The 19,329-nt window shown below is 41.8% G+C and overlaps 1 protein-coding gene and 1 long non-coding RNA gene across 2 annotated transcripts in view; one reads left to right on the plus strand and one right to left on the minus strand.

Moving 5' to 3' along the window:
• LOC146635249 (basement membrane-specific heparan sulfate proteoglycan core protein-like) overlaps window positions 1–19,329 on the plus strand; it is a 113,751-nt gene that overhangs the window by 75,720 nt on the left and 18,702 nt on the right. Inside the window, exons 8-9 of the mRNA XM_085350068.1 lie at window positions 2,962–3,356; window positions 18,763–18,800. Coding sequence (XP_085206194.1) covers window positions 2,962–3,356; window positions 18,763–18,800 — 433 coding nt within the window. The remainder of the gene's footprint in view (window positions 1–2,961; window positions 3,357–18,762; window positions 18,801–19,329) is intronic.
• On the minus strand, window positions 5,762–17,278 carry LOC146635253 (uncharacterized). Its single transcript, XR_014905072.1, has 4 exons — window positions 16,953–17,278; window positions 10,991–11,095; window positions 6,692–6,767; window positions 5,762–5,979 (listed from the first exon to the last, which is right to left on the minus strand). It is a non-coding gene; the product is annotated as an uncharacterized LOC146635253 (long non-coding RNA).

The following is a 19,329-nucleotide window of genomic DNA, read 5'->3' on the forward strand; positions in this document are numbered from 1 at the left end:
AGTAATGGACCTGACATCAGCCTGCTGCTCTGTGATTTTCACCTGCCTTCTCTCGGCTGTCTGTTCAAGTGAGTTAAACTGATTTTTTGTTTTTTACACTGTAACTACACACTCATAACACACTGCGATCCACTGTAACTACACACTGACAACACACTGAGGTGGCAGAGATGGATCAGGGTGCTTGTGCCATGATCGGAAGGTCGGGGCTTCACCGCCCCTGAGGTATCCCTGAGTAAGGTACCGTCTGTACACACTGCTCCCGGGGCGCTGGACTGGTGGCTGCTCGCTGCTTCACTGACTGAATGTGTTAAATGCAGCGGACTCATTTCCTACTGGATTAATAAAGTACACATTACATTACACTGACAACACACAGTTATACTTGATTACGGTATCACCGCGACTCTTCCACTGCTCTTCTCTCTGTGTAAACTACGTGAGCAGTCTGCTGTCACTGTGAGCAGGACACAAATGTGTGAAACAAACTCCACATCTGTGCTGATGTTCGCTCAGTGTTGTACTTACTCTGAAGAGATTTAAAAGTGCCGCACCGGGGACGGGAAAATGTGACGTCAGAGAAGGGGGCGGGGCTTTCCGGAACCTTCTAAAGCAGAGCAGAGGCCTGGTCCTCTCCCGGTCCTACTTCTTCTAAGTCGTCTGGATATCCTCGTTAAACTTTCTAACAATGCAGAGTTTTCGCTCGGAAGTTGTTTCTACCATCTCTTTAAGACCGCGGTAAAGTGAGCCGTCATTTGTGAGCCGCGGTCAAGCCAGCCGCCTCCTATCCGCCGCATAAATTTCCTTGCGCTTTTACACCAGTCTTTACGGTAGCGCCTTTTCGCTTTATGTGCCGATTGAAAGCCTATACCCGCGCACACGTGTTCGCGCGCGCACAAATTACAATGTAACAGCCCGATACAGTCAATACAATTATGGAAATGTCAGAAATTCATTAAAAATCATCCTGAGTAGTTGATGTACAACTTTCAACACATCCCCCCTCTGGGACACCTACTGTACCTGTGTGCCAGATTTCAGCCCGATTTACTGTAGAATTCCTCAGAAATTAAAGGGTACTTGTATCCAATGCAATACAGCCAATACAATAGAATTATGTCAATTTTCAAAAATTCATTAAAAATCATCCTGAGTAGTTGATGTCCAACTTTCAACACATCCCTCCTCTGGGCCACCTACTGTACCTGTGTGCCAAGTTTCATCCAGATTTACTGTAGAATTCCTCAGAAATTAATGGAAACATTTATTCAATCTAATACAGTCAGTACAATAGAATTATGTCAATATTCAGAAATTCATTAAAAATCATCCTGAGTAGTTGATGTCCAACTTTCAACAGATTCTTTCTCTGGGACACCTACTGTACCTGTGTGCCAAGTTTCAGCCAGATTTACTGTAGAATTCCTCAGATATTAAAGGGTACTTGTATCCAATGCAATACAGCCAATACAATAGAATTATGTCAATTTTCAAAAATTCATGAAAAATCATCCTGAGTAGTTGAGGTCCAACTTTCAACACATCCCTCCTCTGGGACACCTACTGTACCTTTGTGCCAAGTTTCAGCCAGATTTACTGTAGAATTCCTCAGAAATTAAAGGACATTTATATGCAATTCAATACAGCCAATACACTACAAATATGTCAATTTTCAAAAATTCATTAAAAGTCATCCTGAGTAGTTGAGGCCCAACTTTCAACACATTCCGAAAAGGCGCTACCGTAAAGACTGGTGTAAAAGCGCAAGGAAATTTATGCGGCGGATAAGAGGCGGCTGGCTTGACCGCGGCTCACAAATGACGGCTCACTTTACCGCGGTGTTGGCACGGGGTCGTGGGCCTGATGTATGAACTGGGATCATTGCATCATTTAGTCAGCCCCGTCACCTGCATCTATCTGACACTGATTTCTCAGAGGGAGCAGTGTAGTAGATGAAGAGCTGATGGTGAAATCAGGAGCAAAAACTAACGAATGTTGGTTGAATTGAATGTTGGCCTGGTCAACACAAGTTCAATTCAATTTTATTTATATAGCGCGAAATCACAACAGCAGTCACCTCAAGGTGCTTTATACTCTAAGGTAGACCCTACAACAATACATGTCCAGGAAGTTCATGTCGTGTTCACAAAGATGATGATTATGTGAACAGAGGTGGACCTACAACATGGCTTCATGTCTACAAACCCACAAAGTCTTACAGCAGTAAGGATGCACCCGTGTCATCCATGTGATCTGCGTGCTCAGAGCCTGGCTCTACAATCACCTGGACACAGAGAAACCTTGATGTAGATGTTTGATGAGCTAAAGTCCACAATATTAAGATTATGTGTATACTTTACTTTAACGATCCCTGTGGGGAAATTACTCTTTCTGCATTTGACCTGTTCACTCAGTGAAGCAGTGAGCAGCCACTGAGCAGGCGCCTGGGGAGCAGTGTGTAGGAACGGTACCTTGCTCAGACATACTTCAGGGTAGCCGTTCAGTGGACTTGAACCCCCGACTTTCTGATCATGGGGCGACCACTCTGACTGACAGCCTACACAGACATAAACTTATTATCATAATTTCGTTCTGTGGTCACCAGAAAAACAACCTGAAATAATAACCTGAAAAACATTGCATCTTTCTGAGCATAAGAACAAAAACAACAAATATGCAGCTGTTCAAAGGTGTTTGCAAAAATATTATTTGTCTTAAGTCCTTTCAAATTGTGTTTTTGTTTGATTTCTAACACTGGGAGCTAAACACAAGTTGTTCTGTTTGCACTGAGATATGTTTAGACTTTGTTCTTTATCAAGAATTTATCGCTTTGTTGTTCGTCTGAATTCTGTGATTCCTTAACAGATTTTAACAGGTCTATGGTCACGTTTGTGTGATTCAACCAGCATAAACCAGAGAGCAGTTGTGTCTGTTCCCCACTCCGATTGGCTGCTGTAGAAGTGACTGTTTCCTCTCTGCTCTGTTGTTACATCTTTCAGACCAGAAAACCATCACGGCTCAGTCTGGACAGAACGCCACGATGACATGTCGAGCTCCAAACAACAACTTCACACTTGTACAGTGGAGCAGAGCTGATCTGGAGCCAGAACATGTTGCTGTTTACAAGGGTGGACAGTTCCTTCCAGATCACCAGCATCCATCTTTTAAGAACCGGGTGGATCTGCAGGACAGACAGATGAAGGATGGAGACGTGTCTTTGATTCTGAAGAATGCAACGAGTGCTGATAGTGGAAAATACGAGTGTCGTGTGTTCAACAGAGGAACTGTGCGCAGGAAGAGAGCCCTGTCAAAGATTCCTCCCATCAGCATCATCTACCTGAGAGTTGATCCTCCAGGTGAGTGAGTAGAGTTGAGTGTGTGTGTGATCAGAGGTGAAGCTGCTTCCTGCTTGTTGATGTTTGTTTCTAAAGATGTTGTTGATGAGACTTTGTAGAAAGCAGCTGGTCTGAGTGATGTGATCAGAGTGCAGTAGATAATGTCTGACAGCAGTTTGAAGAGGAAATGGATTCTGTTCTGTTCTTCACTCATCACCTACCTGACAGCTGACACCTCACACCTGTTTCTCACCTGCAGGTCAGACAGGAGGACACACAGAGGATGGAGGGAAGGAGGATGGAGTCAATAAGCATTATGGGCTGATACCTTCTGGGTTGTTACTTCTTGTGAAGAAGTTGTTGACAGTGGCAGCTAAAGTGATGAAGTTGCTGGTGCTGGTGGCTAGAGGGAGACAGTTGTTTAGGGAGTTGTTGGCGCTGGTGGCTAGAGGGAGCGAGTTGTTTAGGGAGTTGTTGGCGCTGGTGGCTAGAGGGAGCGAGTTGTTGATGGTGGTGGCTAAAGTGACGGAGTTGCTGGAGGTGGTGAATAGAGGGAGGGAGTTGCTTTGGGACTTGGTGGAGGTGGTGTTTGACCTTTTGGAGTTGGTGTTTTGATCTTCAGAAAGCTTAAACCACAGAAGCAGGGTTCATACCAGCTTCCATTAGAACTTGAGTCTGTTTTAAATGTTTCAGTTTTTTTCCAGCTGATCTGAGCTTTAATCATGAAACCTAAACGCCTATTAATTAATTTTAAGTTGTTTACAAATTGTCCAAAGAAGAAGTTGTACCTTTAGCTCCTCATTGTCTGTCCAGTCTGTGCTGAACTGCGCCCTCCGCTTAGCCTTGTCAGGGTCACGGGGGGCGCTGGAGCCTATCCCAGCTGTCTTAGGGCAAGAGACTGGGTACACTCTGGACAGGTCACCAGTCTGTCGCGGGTCTAACACAGAGACAGAAAACCACTCGCACTAAAACCAATTAACCTAACTCTGTGGAAAGAAGCCCGAGGACTCGGGAGAACCTGCAAACTCCACACAGAAAGACCCCGACCTGACGGTGTCATCAGAGCCTTCTTGCTATGAGACAACAGTGCTACCCATCATGCTCCACACGTCTTAACTCTGTTACAGCACACTGTTTTTAATATATTTATTTCTAAAGAAGATTTTAAGAGGGATGATTATTTATTTTGTTTGATTATTTATTTTGTAAAAGTGAATTTTTCATCAGAATCTTTCTGAATTGTTGACTCGGTTCAGTTTGTGGTTCTAATGTTTCTACTGTAAAGATAAAGTGCCTTTGATATGGCTGTTGTTGTTTCCTGAATAAAACTGAAGTGGAATCAAAGTGATCCATGTTTTGTTTTTCATGTTTGTTTTTGTTTTTCTTGCAGTTTTCAGACAATTTTACAACAAATATTATTTTACCAATAAATATTAAGAATACATAATGACTCCTATAAACTGTGACAGAGTTTATAAACAAAAGAGCTGCTATAAATGTTGTAAAACACGATTATGTTTTAATTGGTTAACCTGGTCCTTTATGACTACAGAGAGAAAGAACAAAGGATTTACCAAGTGCACTGATGTGCAGACATGTAAACACTGAAACCTCATCCAGATGTTTCACACATCACATAAAACTGATTTGGATGTTTTCTTTTCCACTTAAGACCAGCTGTGAACAGCAGGTGTGAACAAGCCTGTAAAAAGTATTTACAGAAGACATTTTGTAAAGTTTAAATCTGTTAGTGTGACGTCTCCTCCATATCAGACACGAAACAGCTGCTGCACATTCACAAAGTGGAAACATTAAATTTTCAGCGGTGCGGAGTCAGTGTTGTTACACTTCAACGTCAGTAGGTGGCAGCACAGACCACATAATCTTGACCCAGCAGCAACTTAAAAAGCCACTTTCTCATTAAAGTTTTTTTTTGTTTTACTTTAAAAACAAAATAACAAAACCCTTTCAAATAATGCCTAAACTATTGTCCACTTTCAGGTGACTTCACACCTGTTACCTGTCACTGTGATATTTCTGGTGGTCACTTCTGGTGAAAACAAGCCTCCAGCCCTCACTGCTGACAGAGCAGCAATAAGCATCAATGCACTTATTACAGTCTCGTGAATTTCCACAGTGGTTGGTAAAATCTGCTCAGAGACACAAATGTGTTCGTATCTGTGAGCAACATCCTGATTTCAAATCTGTGGGTCGGTGAATACAAGCACCAGCACTAACGAGCATGCGCAGTGAGTCTGTCATCGAGCTGTTTAATAGTCCAATTCTATTGGAGGGCACTCTAATATAAACACATGACACATCAAGATAATCTCACTCAAAGAAACGTCTAACACATTGTAGATGAAGGCTGTTTAATAATGGAGTAAAGGATCTCCATCGTATTACAAACCACACCTGTAGCTGTTAAAATAAGAGAAAAATATAAATTCATAATCTATGACTCCAAAGAATTCATGCTCCTTCATGAGGAGAACAAACAGAATATAAACCAGTGTGTTTACAGTGAATGTGTCAGGTCTGAGCTGCTGTGTGGACCAGTTAGAGAGCAGCAGCTGGATCCCAGTGGTTGGACTGGTGGACGACTTCAGTGAGGAGTAGATGACATTTGGCTCTGGTAGAAACTCTGCACACACAAACACACAGGAGGAGAATATAAGCACAAAGCAGAGCCTCTCTGTTCTCTTTATAAACAGCAAAGCATCAGGACATGTCAGTGAATGCATCACAGTTACAATAATGTAACTTATTGAACTTTGACACATTTTGTGCAGGTGTGTCAGATCACAGCATCTGCAGAGACACACAATCTTGTTTTGATACATTTTAACTGCAGGATGAAAAATAAACTGATTAAATAACATCAAATTGCTCCATCTTAACAGGTTACTGGCACCAGAATATTTAGTGGAACTGGTGCTTGTGTCCCAGTCAGTGTGTACATCCTGAGATGCTGCAGCCACAAACCTGTTCACTGTTCCCAGCTCACACTTAAAGACGACTGAATGTTTGCTGTGAGGACTCCTCGATCCTGGGACGACCTGCCTGAAGAAATCTGGCTCGCCTCATCAGTGTCGTCTTTTAAATCCTTGTTAAAGACTAATATATAAACTTTAACTCATCTTATTCATCCAGCTGTTGGAAGTTATTCACTACATGACGCTTGAGTCTGTGTGGCTGTAGTTTGATTCATATTTTACTCTTTGCTCTTTCACTCATCGTCTCTGGGAAGCACTCGTAACGATGGTTTGAAAAGTGACACAAACTTAAAAATAAAATAAAGTTTGATTGTGAGCAACAGATTTATGGTGTTTGTACTAAAAGAAGAGCAGCTGTACCTCTCAGCTCTGACTGTTTTTCCTTCTCTTTGACTGACGTCTTCAGTTCTCACTGCTGAGCCGACTGCAGCTGCATCTGCACAATAAAACACACACACAGGACGTCAGTGCACGATTGACTTTACCCAGAATCCTCTGCAGGAGAAAATGGAAGGTACTCATGTTTAGCTGGACAGAGAAAAGTTACAGGAAGTCGTGATGTCGCTCTGATGTTGTTCAGTTTGTCTTGTACAACATTTTTCTGAAGTCTCATATAAAGACGTCGCTTCTCTGTTTTCTTAACAAAGTAGATTTTCTACAACAGTTTCAATGATAAGAAACAAAATGAATGACATTAGTTATGGAGCCTTTGGTAACATATTCAGAGAACAAGATGGAAAAACAATCAGTTACAGGAGCAAACATCATGCTGGCTTGAACACATATTTGTTGTTGAAGCTTCTCAGTATTTGAATCATGAAGATTTGTTAGTGTTTTTTAATGAGTTCATCTTTTAAACCATTTTAGCCTCGATTGTCCTGTTAAACACTATTTAAACTTCTGTCTCTATAATGCAACAGAGTCAAGTTTAGCCTTTCTGCTAACTTCAGGCTAAAAACACTGATGACCTCCAACGCTGCCCCTCAGCCTCCTGGTAGAGGCTCCTATGGACCCAGCAGGGTGACAACAACACCCCATCAAAGGGACAAAGCCACTGAGCAGCATGCAAAGAAGCCCACTCACTATAAACAGCATGTAAGAAATAAGAACTACAATGGGATCATTGATGGAGCTGGACTGTTGTCAGAGTGCAGCTTAGAGGAGATTCTGAGTTTAGCAAAACCTCCTCATGGCTTAAAAAGTCTAACAAGTGTTAAGATTTCCTGTGAATATTACTGTGAACACTGACACGCTCACCTGTTTTCAGTGCAGTTCACTTTGTTATTGTTACTCATATAGAATTAAATAAAGTATTCAAATAAAAAGTGTAAATATAGACTTTAATTAGCCAGTTTGTTATGCTGCAAGGAACAAACGCACTACTCTCACATCTGGTGTGACGGGACACGAGCTCCAGCTCAACCTCTGACTTTACTGATGAACGAGTGAAAGTGAATTCCTTTGTTTAGTTTATTATTAGAATATGTTTGTTTGTTAGAAAGTGTTATAGATGCTATGTTATGTCCTACAGAGCAAATATTTCATATTCAGCCTTCATGAAGCGACCAGTTAAGTATTAAATCTTCTATAGCAATAATTCATCTTTGACGTTACATTATTTATATCATTTCAATGTATTCTTCATTTCACACATTTACATTGTTCTAAATATAATGTTTAAATAATTTTCATATTATTGAAGTCAGGATTATAACAGAAGGGTCACAATCATGGCTGCAGCAAATATGAAGACGAGGCTCAATCAATATCAAATACAAACAATATTTAAAGTGAGTTACTGACTCTTAAACTTGTAACTTTATTCAGTAAAAACTGTTTATTCTACCAGTGTTGTAATAAAATAAGTCGTACCATCAATAAATAAACAGCTGCTGAGGACTCGTTGGTGTAGCGAAGGACTAATGTCCTAAAGAGTAATATAGTACACACTCCTTCCTGAGACGACTGAAGGTCCTCTCATTTCCAACACTTGCACTGTTGACTCTGTGTTGCACACTGCTCAAAGTAAAGGGAACACAAAGATAAGAATCCCAGATCTGAATGAATGAAATATTCTCATTAAATACTTTAGATAGTTGAATGTGGTGACAACAAAATCACACAAAATGATGAGTGGAAATCCAATGTAGCAACCCATGGAGGTCTGGATTTGGAGTCACACTCAAAGAGGAAAAACACTCTACAGTAATGTCCTTACAATGAGTCAAAGTGAAGCTCGGCAGTGTGTGTGTGGCCTCCACGTGTCTGTATGACCTACAACACCTGGACATGCTCCTGATGAGGTGGTGGATGGTCTCCTGATGGACCTCCTCTCAGACGTGGACTGAAGCATCTGCCAACTCCTGGACAGTCTGTGGTGCAGTTGGTGGACGGAGCGAGACATGACGTCCCAGATGTGCTGGGTTGAATCAGGTCTGGGGAACAGCTGGACCAGTCCACAGCATCAATGCCTTCGTCCTGCAGGAAATGCTGACACACTGCAGCCACATGAGGTTCAGCATTGTCTTGCATTAGGAGGAAACCAGAGCTGCCCGCACCAACATATGATCTCACAGGGGGGTCTGAGGATTTCATCTCAGTACCTAATGGCAGTCAGGCTACCTCTGATGAACACATGGAGAGCTGTGCAGCCCCCCCAAAAGAAATGCCACTCCATACCATAACTGACCCACTGCCAAACCATCATGCTGGAGGATGTTGGAGGCAGCAGAAGGTTCTCCACACTGTGTCCAGACTCTGTCACGTCTGTCACATGTGCTCAGTGTGATTCTGCTTTCATTGCCAGTGGCAAAGTTGCCATCTCGGTGTTCTCTGGCAAATGCCAAACGTCCTGCACGGTGCTGGGCTGTAAACACAACCTCCACCTGTGGACGTCGGGCCCTCATGCCACCCTCATGGAGTCTGTTTCTGACCATTTGAGCAGACATGTGTACATTTGTGGCCTGCTGGAGGTCATTTTGCTCTGGCAGTGCTCTTCCTGTTCCTCCTTCCACAAAGGTGGAGGTAGCAGTCCTGCTGCTGGGTTGTTGCCCTCCTACGGCCTTCTGATGTTCCGGCCTGTCTCCTGGTAGCGCCTCCATGCTCTGGACACTACACTGACACACAGCAAACCTTCCTGCCACAGCTCACATTGATGTGATCCTGGATGAGCTGCACTACCTGAGCCACTTGTGTGGATTGTAGACTTCGTCTCAATCTATCACTAGAGTGAAATCACAGCCAGCATTGAAAAGTGACCAAAACATGAGCCAGAAAGCATCAGCACAGAGAAGGTCTGTGGTCACCACCTGCAGAAACACTCCTTTATTGGGATGTCTTGCTAATAATTCCCACCTGTTGTCTAATCCAACAGTGTGTGGCATTGATTGTCAATCAGTGTTGCTTCCTAAGTGGACAGTTTGATTTCACAGAAGTGTGATTGGCTTGGAGTTACATTGTGTTGTGTAAGTTTTCCCTTTGTTTTTGGAGCAGTGCATTTATTCTGTGTACTATTGTATTTATGTATTATCATCCTTTTCTATCCTTACTAGGGCTGTGTGATATGACCAAAATCTCATATCCCGATATAAAACATCTATCGTCCGATAACGATATAAATCACAAAAATGTAACATTTTCTTTAAATTCTGTGAATCTCGGGCAGCTCGACTTGCTTGAAGTGTTTCCAGCTGCACGTCGTGTAGCTGGAGTCGAGTGTTTTAACCGATGAAACGATACATTTTTAGACATAAGTTGTAGCTGTTTTGCTTCTCATCCATAAACACTGCATACTCTATCACGTGATTCAGTTTATTTTGAGAAGTCTCAACAGGATTTTGAGCTTTATTGTGAAAGGTTTATGTGGAACATAAACAAGCGGACACGCGGTGGTTTTACCGTTGTTGTTGTTCATGACAACGCATAAAAACAGGCGCTTGTGCGTCCGTAGTGTGGTTATATTAAATATAAGAGAAAGAAATGAACATAGCCACTACAGCGACCGTCAAAACCATGAAAAAATATTGACGTAAACAGTTTATTTTACGACACCACGAAACAAACGATAGCGTAAACTGAAACGATATATCTGGTTATATCGAACAGCCCTCATCCTTACTCTCTCTATCCAAGCACAATACTGTTGAACTTATTCTCAGTTTATCTTCTGTATAGTTGTAAACATGTATATTTGAATTTGTTATATTTTCATGTCATTTTACAGTGTTTTTCACCTTTGAAGGAGGATGTTTTGTCCCACTGTTACCCGAGTGTGTATTGTTTGGTTGACAATAAAACTCGACTAAAGCAACAGAGTACTGGTACAGTACTAGGTTTGCTAGTACTGCATTACTGTATATTGCTCACACAAACACACACACACTTCATCAGCAGCAGACAGTCTCTTTGATGTTGATACATTTATCCATAACTGTGTGAAAACAGCACATGTGGAGGTGCAGGGAGGGAAACCCCGGGTTAACTGAGTGAGTTTTATCAACTCATATCAGCTTCATATGACAGAATATCCTGATTACCAATGTTAGCGTAAACTAATCTGAATAACAGAAATATACCCTGGGTATAATAAACTTTCTCTGTAGTGCAGGACCAGATCAATCAAAGTACAAGAATTCAAACAAACACAGAGATTCTACTTACAGAGCAGACACAGCACAGATGTTTCCAACATCGTCCTTCTCACTCATTTCAGCTTTTTCTCATTTCTGTCTCTGACACCGAGTAAAGTCGCCCTCTTCCTCCTTCCTGTTGGTACAAAGAGAGTCGAGGTCAGATACATTAGAAATATATACAACTATTAACACACTGTAACAGTTACTCTCTTCTAACACGTGGTATGAACACCCTGTTACTTAAAGTTGCTACAAAAACACACAGATAGTTTTTTTAAAGAATATTTCCAAGATGGACGTCTGATCGACATCACGGATGTTACACCAGTGTCCATTTGATGAACCTCTTCAGCATCACCTGCGTACCCCTGTCAGACTTTCTAACAAGAAAAACTTTGTGTTTATGAATCATTTTCTCAAAGAATAAAACATTGGAAATATTAAGAGTTGGAGAAAAAAGAAGAAAATGCAGCAGTCCTCCAACAATTTCTTATCCTACTAGTGAAAAAAGTTCCATCCCTGGATTTATAATGCTGATGTCAGGAACAGAGAAGTGATGTTTGTACAAAGCCAACATATACAGATGAACATATATATGAAAAGCTTAAACATGTTGTTTACTTCTTTAAATAACAGGATGCGGTTTCTGCTTTGCATACATGAAGAAGACATGGTGCTGCTTTCTCTTCACATTCACATTAGATGTTTAAACTAAAATGAACCCATCCACTCTCATCCACTTCAGTCTGTCTCAGGGACACATGACGCTGTTACGACTCATCGAGCGATGCCACCGACCAGCCAATCGGTGACATCACAGTTTAGTACCTGCTCAGATCGCTTGGAAACCCGGCCGAGCAGGTACTAAAGAAATACCTGGTACCAGGTACTGATGACCATTCACACTCACATTCACACCTCTGGGCGATTCAGAATCACCAGTGAACTTAACCCCACTGACTGCATCTCTGTGGACTGTGGGAGGAAGCTGGAGTACGTGAAGAGAACCCACACAAACACAAGGAGAACATGCAAACCCCCCACAGAGACTCCCCGACCAGGTGGTGGATGCAAAGCCTGGGTGTCACCATGTGGCCCTCTTAAAAATGGATTTAGGTACTTTAAATATACACAACATGTAAACTATAAAAATAATAAATAAAAGTTATAATGCTACTTATGTCAGCTGTAACTCTCATCTGGACTCTAATTTTGCAGTTTTGTTTTTATTATTAAGTGTCAGTGCACTTATGTTAACGACAGTGAATCCTTAAGCTGTCATCATCGATTTTCACCTGTCAGCCTCATTCTGTCCTTTCTGAAAGTCTTCAACAACTCAATTATGATGTGACTGGAAACACAATGAAGACAAAATATTAGGTATAAAAAAACTGACTGTGGAAAATTTATTCTGTTTTATCAACATATATAAACACATTTATGGATCTGACTGTTGACTACCATGCAATGTAAAAAAAAAAACTTAAAAAACTAAAAAAAAAAACCAAATGAACAGTTATAAGTAATAATAATTATAATAATACCAAACATACATTTTTATACAAAGTAGAGCCGATCATTGCATTTATGAATTTATGAATGATCAGTTTTTTCTAAACTTCTAAAGAAGTAATTTCTAATGTTTCTATTTATTTCTATGTGTATTGTCTTTACTTATATTGGTAAGTAGAGTTTAATGAACGTGATTTATGACGAGTTATATATAAAATTTAGAAATGAGCTGTTTAGCAAAGTATCTTAAATACTACGTTATTTGACACATTTCACATATTATACACCAACAAGTCATTTACAGCAGTGTTGGCCAATCATTTTTATGCAAATACCGGAAACCAGTTCGGGGCACAACCGTATTTGGCGCCGTTCCGAGCGAACGTCGTCACAGCGGGGACACCGGACAAGATGGGTACCGGAGTTCTTACGTCGCTCTTGGGGATTCTTTTCCTCCGTTATAGCGCGTTTGCATCAACAGGTGAGATGTTACTCTTAGATTGCTGCTGAATTAATTTGCCGTTAGAGCCACCGAGACTCGCCGGACATCGTTTTTCAGCTGAAACCTCACATAACAGAAAACATCCACTTCGCTCAAAGTACGGCTAGCGATAGCGAAGCGACACATAACGTTAACATGGCGGTGCAAACCAGAGTAGCCGGCAAAAGCGGACTGGTCCCGGATTACTTTCACATTTATAACAGGGGATTTTAGTCCGGGAAAACTGAAGTCGGTACTAATATAATACTATTAACATGTGCAGTGCCCTACAAACTCGAAAGATACTTTTCGACACCGTGTCGCGCTATGCTAGCCATCAGCAGCAAAGGAGGAGAAGCGCTACTGCCGCGAGGCTTAATGTTCGCGGCGGGTCGGCTGGCTTCACCCCTGGCTGCACAAATCACGGTTCACTTGACCGCGTTATGTCAGGAAAGCCACGAAAGAAGTACTAAAACTCGAGGAGACGCACAGCTGTAGCACTGTTTGCTTATATTGTGTGTGGTTGATTTAAACATCAGAGCCTGGTAAGGTAACAGCCATTTTTTTCTCTTGCATCAAGTACCTGCTGAGAACATCACTGTAGTGAAGTTTATCTGAGTCGTCCCCATCCAGAATCCCTGGCAAGGTCGGGGCAGATCTAGAAGGGTGGCATGTGCCACCCCGAGTGCCACCCTAGTTTTGCACATGACAATGTTGTTTACTAAAATAAGATAGCACTTTGAGCCTAGCTACAGTTATCAGTGAATATAAGTTCTAAAGCTGAATCTATAGCTTAGTGTTACCCAATGTTCCCTCTAATGTTTCATGTGTCTGAGCGAACACACAAACTCCCTGAGCGATCCCTTGGACCACTGTGAGCAACAGCAGACGTGTGCACTGTGGTCACGCCAGCATCGAATCCATCCAAGTTACTTGGTTTATTAAAATAATCAAATTACAACATTTACATTTATGTTAGACTACTTTTAATTAACTGCTTTAGAATTAATTTTAAAAAAAAATCTCGTTCATGAGCTGTGTAGTATGTTAACACTATTGAAAGTAAAAATAACTTGAACTCCAATTTTGAAAACACAACTTTATTTATTTATTTTTTTTATAAAGCTCTGACTTGTAGTATGAGTCTGTGGTCTGGGGGAGAGTTCTGTAACTCTGTCTGCAAAATACAGTAAATAATGACCGATGTTGGAGAATCAGAATCAGAAAGGTGTTTATTGCCAAATGTTGAGCAGTTGTTGAGCAGCAATGTTTACAACATTAGGAAATTGTTGGGCAATTAATAATATAGTTACTTCTTCAAAAAAGTTACTGAGTTTTGCAAGCAACGAAGTTTTTTGCAGCTGTTTACCTAAAAATGCAGCCAAGGCGTTTTAAATAAACACTTCAAACTATTTACAGAACAATCAGCTGTTCTACATCAAATTTGATGCCACACAAATTATTTGTGCCACTCCAAAAAATTATTTCTGTCCACTAGGAAATAAAGGAGAACATCACAAACCTGATACCTGCAGGCCTGACAACAGGGGATGTATCACTCCTGTAACACCTGTAACACTCAGCAGTCGACTCATGTTCTGACACACACAACAAAACTATTGACTACACTAGGGCTGTACGATATGATCACAATTTCATATCCTGATATAAGACATTTATCGTTATTAACCCTCTGGGGTCCACGGACACGCTGCACCTCCAAATCACATGACTGATTTAAGCTGACATAACAACAAGCTGCAGCCACGCTCAGTCTCTATTTCAGACAGTGTTAAAACTTATTGCAACACCTGATTGTTCTCTCATTTTAGTTATAGTAGTATTTTTAAATGGTTGTAGAAAATAAAAAAATAAAAAACAGCAGGTGTATTGGCTGCATTTTTAGATAAATATTTGAAAATGTTTACAAAATGTACAATATATATTTGCATTTAAAAAGATAGTACTCGAATTTTATGTTTTTTGCGTGATTTCAGATGAGTTGTGTTAATACAGTATGCCAATTTAAAAAAAAAAAAAAAAAAAGCTAAATTCAGACACATGAGGTTGAGCTGAGAAGAATGACACCAAGCAAGACACGGGGAAAAAGAAACAATTTAAAGGTGAAATACACATGTTAAATCAAAAGCAGTTAAAATGGCCAGTTATATGTTGGACCTCAGAGGGTGAACACAAGAAATCATGAAAAATTAGGTTTAAATCTTTGTTCATGACAATGCAGATTTCTGACATTTTGTGTAAATTCAAGGTTTAACATTCGTCAGATGCATATACAAGTATAACACAGTGAAATGTAAACCTGACACGCTCCTTGACTTGTGCAAAAGGGGGGAGAGGGGGAGAGAGGAAGAACATTATAAATAAATATATATATACACATTTGGTGAATGTGCAGTAGCATGTATGCAGCAAGCTTCTCGCAGTGGGGATGATCTCCTCCGCTAGCATATTGACAAAACATACTGCTTCTTCCGTAAACTCGTTGATGTCGACTGCGCATGCTCAGTCTACATCGTTGAGTGCGTCCTGTAGCGTAGCTTCTGATTGGGCAGACCAACGTTTCACCTCCCTCGTGGTTACTTCTTCCCTCCATATGTTTTGTTTATACTGGGGAATGAGGAAGATGGCGTTGTGGTCAGTCTTCCCGAAAGCCGAGTGTGAGACAGCTTTGTAGCCCTGCTTGTACTGCGTGTAGCAGTGATCCAAAATCCGATCCCCCCTCGTCGGACACCAGACATGCTGGTAGAAATTCAGCATGACTTGTCCGAGGTTCTCTTTATTAAAGTCTCCTGCTACAATGAGGGCTGCGCCCGGGTCCTTGTTTTGAAGCGAACTCAGCACATCATGTAGTTCGGACAAAGCCATACCTGTGTCCGCTTGGGGTGGGATGTAGACCACCGTGGCGATGACCGAGGTGAACTCACGGGGCAGATAGAAAGGGCGGCACTTAATGCTCAGGAATCCCAGATGTGGCAAGCAGCCGCTGCAAAGAGTAGAAATGCACCTGGCATCACACCACTTTCTGTTTACCACACTCCTCCACCTTTGGTTTTGTTTGACTCTGCCGTTCTGTCCGCGCGGAGCACAAAGAATGAATCCGACGGAGTTACGGCCTGGTCCGGCACGATGGGGTCAGTCATGTCTCCGTGAAGCGCACAATGTCGCTGTCCCTCATGTCACGTTGGAAGGTGACTCTTGCTCTTAGGTCATCGAGCTTGTTCTCCAAAGCAGTCAGGAAGGAAAAATCGCCCCATGTTGTTAAGCTTTCTGGATTTTATATTTATTGGGCTACAGATTTATTCATTATACGGACTACACGGTACATAAACTCAAAATTTCACGTGTATATCTAAACTGTATACGTGGACTGCAGAAAATAATTAAGTTGTAGACTATATTTATATGAATAGCATGTATATTGAATCATTTTAACCATATGTAACCCACCCCTTTGTGTTCGAAAAAAAAGGCTTTGATTTTGCCGCACATTTGATTTCTTTGCCACCCTAAGAAAATTTCTCTAGATCCGCCCCTGGTCAGGGATAAAAGAAAATAGGTCCTGTTGATATTTGGGCTTCGTTCCTCCTGTTCCAATAAGAAGTAATCCCTCACTTGAGAATGCACTCAAACTTTAACATTTCCGCAGCAATTTGCTGAAACAACCTCTGAACCAACAACAAGGATGTAAGACTTCCTAAAACTATAACTTCTTTTTCTAGGAGGTTCCACTTTATGGTAATGTAACGACATCCAACTGTAACTTTGTCACCAAATTAAAACATCACTACTTGACTAGCTGGTTGTAAAGAAAGCGGAGTAACCTGGATCCTGACCAGTGCGCGCTCCCGACGCTGGGGAACGCTCCGTCGGTGATAAATGGCACAACGCTCAACCAGAGCAGCAGCCATGTTTCAGCGCTACAACCAGACGTGAAACACGACCTTCTTATGACTCTGTGTGTCTGTGTTCTACTTACCCCGACATGCAGAGGCTCTAAAAACATACTAGCAGCTCCTTTGTGCCTGATCCCACACGTCAGCAAACATGAAGACGGTGAAAGCTGCTGATAAGCTTCGTTTTTTCGACGTCACGATTAAAAATAGGCTCCAATACCCAAAGTTAAGCCCACGTCGTTTTCGAGTAAAGGGCATCCTTGTTTAAAGCTTCTAGCAAAGCTGTTTTCCACCGTCCACGAACGATAACACAAACGTTGATAACACAAACAGCTTCTCTTCTCACGGAGAGCAACCGTGTAGCGAGGTCACAAAGATTGCAGCGGAAGCGCGTTCCCTGTGTGCCTGCAGAGCGAGCCGACGATCGATAGGGAGCAGTGTACAGTATGGTACGTACTACAGCGCTCCCCCGGTTGGCACGACCGCGGTAAAGTGAGCCGTCATTTGTGAGCCGCGGTCAAGCCAGCCGCTTCTTATCCGCCGCATAAATTTCCTTGCGCTTTTACACCAGGCTGCACGGTAGCGCCTTTTCGCTTTATATGCCGATTGAAAGCCTAGACGCACGCGGGCGAATAGTCACACGCGCGCGCACACAAATTACAGCCCAATACAGTCAATACAATTATGGAAATTTCAAAAATTCATTAAAAATCATCCTGAGTAGTTGAGGTCCAACTTTCAACACATTCCTTCTCTGGGACACCTACTGTACCTGTGTGCCAAGTTTCAGCCAGATTTACTGCAATATTACTCAGAAATTACAAGAAACTTATATTCAACGCAATACAGCCAATACACTACAATTATGGAAATTTCAAAAATTCATTAAAAATCATCCGGAGTAGTTGAGGTCCAACTTTCAACACATCCCTCCTCTGGGACACCTACTGTACCTGTGTGCCAAGTTTCAGCCAGATTTACTGTAGAATTCCTCAGAAATTAAAGGACATTTATATGCAATTCAATACAGCCAATACACTACAATTATGTCAATTTTCAAAAATTCATTAAAAGTCATCCTGAGTAGTTGAGGCCCAACTTTCAACACATTCCGAAAAGGCGCTACCGTAAAGACTGGTGTAAAAGCGCAAGGAAATTTATGCGGCGGATAAGAGGCGGCTGGCTTGACCGCGGCTCACAAATGACGGCTCACTTTACCGCGGTGTTGGCACGGGGTCGTGGGCCTGATGTATGAACTGGGATCATTGCATCATTTAGTCAGCCCCGTCACCTGCATCTATCTGACTCTGATTTCTCAGAGGGAGCAGTGTAGTAGATGAAGAGCTGATGGTGAAATCAGGAGCAAAAACTAACGAATGTTGGCCTGGTCAACACATTTTCAATTCAATTCAGTTTTATTTATATAGCGCCAAATCACAACAACAGTCGCCACGAGGCGCTTTATATTCTAAGGTAGGATGTCTGAAAACCTACACAGACATAAACGTATTATCATTATTTAATCATGTGGTCACAACTTAATAACCTGACAAACATCACATGTTTCTGAGCATAAGAACCAAAACAACAAATAAGCAGCTGTTCAAAGCCGTTTGCAAAAAATTATTTTCCCTTTTTTAATAAATCTTTTCAGATTGTGTTTTTGTTCTATTTCTGACACTGGGAGCTAAACACAAGTTGTTTTGTTTTGTTGCTTTATTGCTTTGTTGTTCGTCTGAATTCTGTGGTTCCTTAGCAGATTTTAACAGGTCTATGGTCATGTTTATGTGATTCAACCAGCATAAAGGAGAGAGCAGTTGTCTCTGTTCCTCACCCTGATTGGCTGCTGTAGAAGTGACCGCTTCCTCTCTTCTCTGTTGTTTCATCTTTTAGACCAGGAAACCATCACGGCTCAGTCAGGACAGAAGAACGTCACCCAGCCATTTCGAGCTCCAAACAACAACATCATAATAATTCAAGAGTGGTCCAGAGCTGACCTACATAAATGTGCCCCTAAGTACTGGAATGGACACTTTTTTCCACAAGAGCAGCATCCATCTTTTGAGAACCAGGTGGATCTGGAGTTGTTGTGGCAGTTTTTGGCGATGGCGTTTGTCCCGTGCGTGTTGGTGAAGTTGGTGATGATGCCGTTGGAGGATTTTTTCGATTTGGTGGTGTTGATGGTGTCAGCAGTGGTGTTGAAGGAGGTATTGTTGTTGTTTGTGGAGATGGTGTTTGAATCTACAGAAACATAAACAACAGAAGCAGGGTTCATACCAGCCTCCAGCACCTCAACTGATCCTTTTTCTTTCAACGACTCTACTGCCTCCTCCCCCTGTGCCATTCATCAGGAGACACCTACCCACAGCCTACACTGCAGCCTCTCCATCACAACTTACCAGGGGCGAAGTCAGCTGATGAAGATGAAAACCAGGAAAGCCATGGGCCCGGGTGGAGTAG

Source organism: Diplotaxodon limnothrissa, linkage group LG3 (assembly GCF_057381915.1).
Source record: "Diplotaxodon limnothrissa isolate DT_005_m linkage group LG3, D_limnothrissa_male_GT1.1, whole genome shotgun sequence".
Lineage (NCBI taxonomy): Eukaryota > Metazoa > Chordata > Actinopteri > Cichliformes > Cichlidae > Diplotaxodon > Diplotaxodon limnothrissa.